This window comes from Alosa sapidissima, chromosome 6, assembly GCF_018492685.1.
Source record: "Alosa sapidissima isolate fAloSap1 chromosome 6, fAloSap1.pri, whole genome shotgun sequence".
Taxonomy (NCBI): Eukaryota; Metazoa; Chordata; class Actinopteri; order Clupeiformes; family Clupeidae; genus Alosa; species Alosa sapidissima.
In genome coordinates this window covers 15,106,852-15,116,115 of record NC_055962.1, presented here as the reverse complement: position 1 = coordinate 15,116,115, position 9,264 = coordinate 15,106,852, and the positions used below count along the sequence as shown (strand labels likewise).

Sequence of the window (9,264 nt, the reverse complement as noted above, 5' to 3'; positions counted from 1 at the left end):
GACCAATCGTCAAAATGTCAGTGTCCACCATTCAGGGTTTCCGTTGTCTGGTAGGCCTAATTACCGGACATTGGCCGGGAAAAAATGAAATGTCGGACAAAATTAAATCTCTCCGGTCAAATTGTCCGCAATCTGAATTTGAGAATAAGCCTTAAAATGTAAGCCTATATTAAAGGAGAATTCCGGTGTGATATTGACCTAAAGTGTATTGAAACATGATACCGAGTGTGAACGTATGTCTCATAGCCCATCTCGACTTGTCCCCTGCACTCCAAAATCTGGCGCTAGTTAGCCGATGCTACCAACAACTTTTTCAGTAGTGGTGCTTCGGCATCGGGCTAGCCATGCAAATAAATCACTGTTTTACACCCATTTACGAGGCTCAATGTATCTCCACACTTCATTGGTAGACTTCCTAGGGCCCTGACATTTAAAACGAGACATTGAGAACTTTGAAAAAGCACTGGTAGTTTACTTACAAGACGATTTATACAGACAGTATCTTCATGAAGTTTAACGTTTGCAGCCATCTTGAATTTAGTCACGATAAGTCGAGCAACGAGTAAGAATGAACAGGTATGATAAGGGATCAGATTCCAAAAATAATTCAGTGGAAATGCATGGATTCCAGTTTCTTCCAGTAGCAGCAACTGGAATCCATGCATTTCCACTGAATTATTTTTGGAATCTGATCCCTTATCATAGCTGTTCATTCTTACTCGTTGCTCGACTTATCGTGACTAAATTCAAGATGGCTGCAAACGCTAAACTTCGTGAAGATACTGTCTGTATAAATCGTCTTGTAAGTAAACTACCAGTGCTTTTTCAAAGTTCTCAATGTCTCGTTTTAAATGTCAGGGCCCTCGGAAGTCTACCAATGAAGTGTGGAGATACATTGAGCCTCGTAAATGGGTGTAAAACAGTGATTTATTTGCATGGCTAGCCCGATGCCGAAGCACCACTATTGAAAAAGATGTTGGTAGCATCGGCTAACTAGCGCCAGATTTTGGAGTGCAGGGGACAAGCCGAGATGGGCTATGAGACATACGTTCACACTCGGTATCATGTTTCGATACACTTTAGGTCAATATCACACCGGAATTCTCCTTTAAATCAATACGTCCTCTGGCTATGTTTTTAAATGTACAGGCTCTACCGTTTGAAAGCTATTAAACAACACGCATAGCCTATGCTGCATTTCAAATAGGAAGCGCACGCTTAAAACGTCCATGCATGTTAAACAACGAACAAATGAGTGAGGCGGTTCAAACATGGCCAGGCCCAGGCAGACTAGCCTTAAAAGTTTTTTCAGAGGCCAGACGCGATGGATGATGATAAATTGGTAACGTCTGAAGCCTCAGATATCCGGTCAACTCCACCACCACCAGATAAAAAGCAGAAGTGACGGGCGTATCTGTCGGAATCATGACGTTCGTTGGAAGTGGAGTTGCAGCTTGTTGCGGCCGCTCCAAGACACGGTCATTCTCTGTGTACACTGGACATGCAACGGTGTTCTGTAACCTACCCAAAGCATACAGTAGGCCTATGCTTTCTCTGTCTATGATCTGCAGGGTTAGGGCCTCCTCGACGAGGAGATTGCTGGTCTGGATAATTTCTGGCACAATTAAACGGTATCATTAAACCGCGGACCGAATGAAAAAGAAACTAAACATTTCCCAGAATAGGAAACATTTCTTTAATGTATTGTTATCAAATAAAGAGGCATAGCCTAGGGATAGTTGTGTGAGCGCTCATTCTTGTGTGCGCGCATCTGTGCAAGTTAAACAGTGTAACCACTGGAGAACGTGGGTAGCAGCAACAAACAACGTAGCCTTTTTAAAAAAACGAACGAAGCGGACTCTTGCGGTCCATGAAAACATAAATACTGGCTAGATCTTGTTAGGCATGTTTGCGTAAGTTAGGCTAATGAACATGTTTCATTCTATTCAGCCTGATTATGTCATTCTTTAAGCTACATATCCTGTCTCCCGTTTTCCTCAACTTGACTAATTAAGAAGCGATAATAGGATATTTGACCGGCATTTCATCAAAATGTCCGGAAAACAAAACCTAATTTTTTTCTAGCGGAAACTCTGCCACCACTCTAGTTCATCCAAAACAAACCAGAAAAGGGACTCAGTGCTAAATACTGGAATTTCCCTTTAAGACCTACAGTTACAAGACACAAAGACATGACGAGTCCAAATCAAGATGACGAGACAAAATCCCAAGCTGAGAGGCATGCAAGACAACCAGCAGTCCCCCCACAAAAAGCCTCTTACCGGAACAGGATTCTCCAGCCTTTAACCCCTAATCAATCAGCTGGTCAGGTGCTGCTAATCAAGGTCCTCACATGCAGTGCACCTGAGCAGAGGTAGAGAATGTAATATAACCCAGAGAGATGAGAGAGAGGACTGACTATGCCAGGGTACGTCACCAACATGAGGATCGTGTTCCCCACACTCGCACTGACCCTGGAGATTATCATCATCAGTCTCTATGCCGTGTTTGTGGTTTACGATGACGGCAAGCCCTCGCACCATGATGGCAATGTGACTGAACCCCATGGCAACGTGACTGAACCCCATGGCAACGTGACTGAACCCCATGACCTTAACCCCCTGAGTCTGTACCCCAGTAAGTAACCACACGCTCATCTCCACACAGTCAGGTCACGAAGGGTCATCCCAGCGTGTGCCCTGTTCTTGAGATTTTTGGAAAGCGTGTAAAGTTTGGAGTTTGGAGCATCTCCACTCTGTCAGAAAGACCAGGAGAAGAGGTGTAGTAAGGAGTTGCTGGTGGTGTTGTCCAAGCAGTGTGATGTCTTGTGCATAGATCGATACTTTTTTTGCTGAGATTTACAGAAAACAGCCATTGATTGATTGATTCAGAATCAATTGACTTGCAACAGAGATTTAATTAGGTGATGTAATTAGCCTGTTAGTTAGGTGATGTAATTAGCCTGTTTTTTTTTTGTTTTTTTTATGCTGATTGCATTCACTATTCTATCACAAGACATGGAATGTGTTTATCTGGTCAGTGTTATCTGGAAGCTAAATGATGTGCATGTGTTGCGTCAAAATAATTTGGGTGTACTTTGTCTAACATGGTGGTCATCTTTAATCTAACAGGATAGGAGTCAGCTTGTTGAGCATCACCCACTGCTTGATCAATAAACGTGGCATCACTGAGTGTCAAGTAGCGCATACTCATTACAGTGCATGAAAATGCACTGTACTGTTCTTCCTAGGCTTCTTCTTATTACAGTGCATGAAAATGCAATGCTCTTCGTCTTCGTCTTCGTCTTCGTCTTCGTCTTCTTCTTCGTCTTCTTCTTCGTCTTCCATTTTAACTTAGAAACTTCATTCAAACTTTGTAACGTAGGTCTTCAAACAGACCGGGTTGCTATGTCTTCAACTTTGAAACTTTTATACTTTTTAAACTATTAAAGAAAAACGTTTTAAAAATCCCCATAGACTTCACATTGCCGATTATGACATCATAATACATTAAGCAATTAGAATCCTATGGCAGGTGTTCAGGCTACCTGCAGCCTCAGGCTTTAAGCATACAATCTTGGTCAATTAAGACCACATCCTATTCAACTGTTTCCTCTGCCCAAAACTGTTTCAAAATAAGTCCTCACTACAATAATCCACTGTTAAACAATGTAACCCATTAAACTACTGAGCTTTTTACATTAAACTTTTAAACGGTCTACTTTTAAACTAGCTATCTATTAAACTAGCTGTCTATCAACAACCTTTAACTTGTCATCAACTATGTCAACACTTGTCATCAACTATGACTCCTACCCACTGTAGTTAGTTAGCATGGTTACCATAGTTGGCATGGTTAGCATTTTTTACAAAACTGTTAAAAATGATTAGCTTTGTTAGCATGCTAATTAGCTTAGTTAGCATAACTACTAAAAATGATTAGCTAGGTTAGCTAAGTCATATGGTTAACATAGTTAGCATGTTAGCATTGCTAACATAGTTAGCATGTTTAGCAAAACTGATAGAAAACGTTAAGTTAGCTAAGTAACATGGTTAGCAAAGTTAATCTTAGCATAACTGCTAGCTAACATTAGAGCCATTCCAACTTTCAGTTATCGTCAAATATCTACACAGCCATTAAACTATTTGAATATCAGCATTCATTAAACTTCCAGTCTGTCAACAACTTTTAAACTATTTACCTTCAACTTTTAAACGGTCTACTTTTAAACTATCTATTAAACTAGCTGTCTATCAACAACTTTTAAACTATCTACTGTCTATCAACAACTTTTAAACTATTTACATTCAGCTTTTAAACAGTACTTTTAAACTATCAACTTTTATTAAGCTATGCAACCACCATGTCTATCCTAGCATCACCGTAGTAACCATCTCTGTATTATCTGTTTTAACTATACATGATATTTTACATCACAACTTTAGCATTTTCATGCACTGGTAATTCCTTGGAATTGCATTCTAGTTATTCTGCTTACCACTTTTTCCGTACGCAATTTCTCTTGAACAGTTTAACTTAGAAACTTCATTCAAACTTTGTAACATAGGTATTCAAACGGACCAAGCTGCTATGTTCAACTTTGAAACTTTTACACTTTGTAAACTATTAAAGAAAAACTTAAATAATAATTTAAATAATAATTTAAAAATCCCCATAGACTTAACATTGCCGATTGTGACATCATAATACGGCCGTTAAGCAATTAGAATCCTATGGCAGGTGTTCAGGCCACCTGGATCAACTGCCAGTCTCAGGCTTTAAGCATACAAACTGGCCCTATTAAGACTACACATCCTGTTCAACTGCTAAATGTATACATGGCTCTATTATGTGTATTGGCGAACAAGGTACACATACTGTATGATACATTTTGAGCTCCAATTTAAAGGCAAAGCAATTTCAACTATCCAAACCATATATTTTCTGAAAGCCTGTCACTTGTAGATGCCATTTAACATACATTAGGACATACCCCACCTTCCTGCAATCTTGGGAGGACCTAAATGTCACCCCTGTCCTAGCCTCCCTCCACTGGCTTCCGGTTTGTTACAGAATTGATTTTAAAGTCCTTATTTTTACTTTCAAAGCCATTAATGGAAAAGCCCCCCCTACATCTCAGACCTCCTCTCCCCCTACTCTAATGTTAGGTCCCTTAGATCGGCCATGCAGGGGTTACTGACGGAGCTGGCCAATCTCAGGCACGGGGGCTACCGTGCCTTTGCTGTCGCAGGCCCCAAACTGTGGAACAGCATCCCCACTGCCATCAGATTCGCCCCTTCAGTTGACACTTTTAAATCCCAGCGCAGAACATACCTTTTCTCTCTAGCGTTTCCCAATTCATCTTTACCGGAGCCCTGTTTGTACTGTCGTCTCTTTCGTGTATTTGTATCGTCTGCTTTATGTGTTTTTTTTTTTTTTTTTGTATGGCCTGTCTTATTTGTTATGGTATATGTTATATGTTTGCTTCCCACTGGTCTCTGTAAAGCACTTTGGTTGATTCAAGTCATGTTTAAACGTGCTATATAAATAAATAAAAAAAAAAAACAAAATGTGGAAGCAGGCGCTACGCAATTGTTATTGCTAGTATGTGGCCGGCTGTTTATTCCGCCACCTGGCCTAAAGTGAAATGCACTGATGTGCTCTTATGAACCCCTTGCTTTTAAAGAGAATGTCTGTAGATAAATATGTACAAAAAAGTATACACACTTGACACATGTCTCTGGCCAACAATAAGTAACTGATGGACCTAGAAGACAAAGGACGGTCAACTATGAGACACATCAGCAAAAAATGTTAAATCTAAAAGTCTTAGCCTATACATTTTGGGAGCGAGTCATGGCTGGGCTGTGAAGTAGGTGTTGTGTAATAGACTGCTTGCAGCTGTTCATATGCCACGTTCAGTAAGTCATTTTATCTTACTGCTAACAGTACTCCTAAATTGCTAAAACTCCTAAGGCCCCTTAGGCTATGGTACGGTATCTAAACTTAAATCACGTAGACCTAGTTGTGTAATTTCTGTTCGATCTATTCAATCTTAGTCCTCTTAGTCCAGGGGTCTCAAACTCAAATGAGCTGCGGGCCAATTCTGCCAACGTCATCTGATTGGAGGGCCGGTTATTTCTGAAAATGCAATGTTCTTTTTTTCAAATACCACACAAAACTGCAAACAGAAAGTGCAAGTGTTTTTATCTAGTTTTAGACACCTGTGCTAGCAACCTTAGCTTATAAATAAAATAATGATGAAATAAATATTAATACAAATTATAAAATAAATGAAAAACATAAAAAAACAGGTATGTGTGTTTCACACCAAATAAAAATATTTCCTCTCATAACTTTTTTAAACCTGGCAAACTAGGCATCAGGGTTAAAAAAGCAACACCATTGGATTTTTATATCAAAATTTAAAAGGCCATGGCTTGAAAGTGGTCAGAGATAAAGTTATACTGTAAATGTAAAAATCTTTGAGTAAAACAAAAGTTTATGAAGGGGGTAAATTTACCCATCTAATTTGTCACTGGATGGCAAGCACCTCAAATTATGCACCTTTCAGTAAATACTGGATGAACATATGTAAGCAGGTTTACTTTCCTTTTTTCATATTACCCACATAACAAATTAACAGAAAAACACCTAAGATGTATACCAACACCTAAGATGTTGTGGTTTAGTAATAGATTACTACAATATAGGCCTACAATAAAGTATTCTGGTCAAACAGTTCCTATCGCGGGTAATCTGCAGTACCCAGAAGTTCGCATCATATTGCGGGTGACTTTGTAGTTCTTTAGAGCCCTATTTCTACTAGCCCTGCTGTCTGTACCACATCCATTACGGACACTCATCACGATTACCACTGCAACCTCCAAGCTATGTTGGGCAGAGGGTCGAAACAAGCATGGTATGCTTAGTGGACACCGTTGTATACACGCACCTCCATTCACAGACGCACCATGACTATCACTGTCATAGACGATCGATCATAATCTCCAAAAGGATATTCTCCTTCAGAATTAGAATAGGTGAATAAGCTTACATAAGACTTCATCACACGTGAACGTTTTTCAACATTTGGTGTAGGCCTGGCTATTTCTGCTTAATTTCTGCTTCAATTTCTGCAACACTATGGCCTGCATCGCTTCCGCGTCATTACAAATGCACGTCTTTGTGTTTCTCGCGTGTAATTCAAGTATTTCCTGAAAACTTTGCGCAGCGATTTTGGGTTTGAATCAAGCTCTGGATGTCTTGCACATAGTGGAGCAGAGTAGGCCTACAAATGAGATTTGTCCCTGTACCTGGATCTATCGTCTATTTTAATCAGTATCGTTGTTTGTCGCAATTAATAGCCTGAAGGGCCGGATTACATTATTATTTTGTCATACGTCGCGGGCCGGAATTGGGCAGGACGCGGGTGTTTGAGACCCCTGTACTACACTGTTTTACTACTGTTTTACTAATGTACACCGCCTAATGCTTTCACTACTGTTTTACTGCTACACTGTTTTTTATGCTATATTAGCACACATGATCAATAGCTGCGGTCAGGCTTCTGCTACAATACTGAATGAATGCATGAATGGCTATAACCCTATTACCTCAACCTGTTCTTGCACTGAAATAGTTTTTTTTATTTTACCTTGTCTACTTTATACTTTACTCTCCTATTTGTCCATATTATTTATGCTGGTCTCTAGACCTACTCTTGCACTGTTGGACTAATGCTGGACTACTTTTGCACCTTCACCATGACACTCACTCCCTTGATGCTTGAGCACCTTGCCATGCACACATAACTAAAGGACTATGGTTGGACTACCTTTTGCACCTTCACCATGACACTCACTCCCTTTAGCACCTTACCAGTCCCGGCCCTGTCACTACAAGCGTCTTATGCTTGAACACCCTCAAGCACATTGGACTTTCTTATTTAATTTATACAGTGTATTTAGTTTTGTTAGTTTTATCTATCTTACTGTTATCTTCTACTGTCTTTATTGTACAGTGGAGTGGAGTTTAGTTATATGTTTATACTTATACTTATGTTTACCATTTCTGCTGTAAGTGCATGTTGTGTGTGATGTCTGTATGCTACTGAGACCCTTGAATTTCCCCTTAGGGATCAATAAAGTATCTATCTCTATCTCTATCTCTATCTCTATCTCTCTACATTGGTTTGGCTCATTTCTTGAAACAGAAATTACATTCTCAAAATAACACGGACAAACCTCCAAACTATTTCGCAATTGTTCACAACAGAATTTAATTTCTCATTCATTTCATCAAATTGCAAATGTCTTACTCTTAGTACATGTCTCAATGTCTCAGTATATCTTTGCAAATGATTAATGACCGGTAGCCTCCATATAGCACAATTTCCAAGTGAATAGATCTTGTTGGTCTAAACTGATTGATTCTCAGTCTAATGATTGTTCTCTCCAATACATGTCAGCATCATTTCATTGTACAAGTTATCACATGCACAATATTCTGTTCAATTGTCAAAATTAGCCAAGAACATAATACCATGAATACCATATATATATTTCTTTTTTTACAGCACTTTTTTCCCCTTGTTTTTTGTTTGTGTTTATATTGCACTACATTTTCTTTTTACAGTTTTTCTCAGTCGCTTTGGATCAGAATTGAAATTCTCAAAACTACCTGTTCAATCTTCACATCATTGTGTCACTTGTGCACATAAAAAAATATATAAAAAAATAATAATAATAGGATTTTACAGTAAGAGTAGAGAAATGAGGAACTGCTTTTTTGTTCCTCCATTTTATACACAATTATATTGTGCTAGCTAGACAAGAAATGACTACAGTAACCATTGTCAATGAAGGACTGGGCTAAGACTGAGAGGTGGACATGAGGGATATTTCAATGGTCCTCTGCCATAGATTTTTGAAAGACTACAGTCTCAGACCTTCTCTCATCTAAAGACAAGTGATCGAGTTGTTGAGTCACAGACTAGTGATGGACTATGATTTAGCAACAACTAGGGATCATGCAGGGTCACTATTTACAAGACTGCTACTACATTCCTTTAAATTATTTCCATCGTGCACTACATATCAACAGGAACTCATATGATCGCCTACTCATATCAGTCATTTTTTCGTGTTTCTGCAGCATTGTTTCCTGTGTGACATCCCTAACAAATATAGAGTTGTTCTGCCACGTGGAATAGCCGACCAGTCTTCGTTGCTATGGATGACGTCATTACTCATGCACGAGCTT

At 39.2% G+C, this 9,264-nt stretch overlaps 1 protein-coding gene across 1 annotated transcript in view; it reads left to right on the top strand.

Annotated features, from left to right (window-relative positions):
- Positions 1–2,405: 2,405 nt before the first annotated feature.
- Positions 2,406–9,264, top strand: part of rhag (Rh associated glycoprotein) — a 28,458-nt gene continuing 21,599 nt past the window's right edge. Inside the window, exon 1 of the mRNA XM_042094291.1 lies at positions 2,406–2,637. Within this exon, the coding sequence (XP_041950225.1) occupies positions 2,421–2,637 (217 nt within the window). The 5' untranslated portion in view covers positions 2,406–2,420. The remainder of the gene's footprint in view (positions 2,638–9,264) is intronic.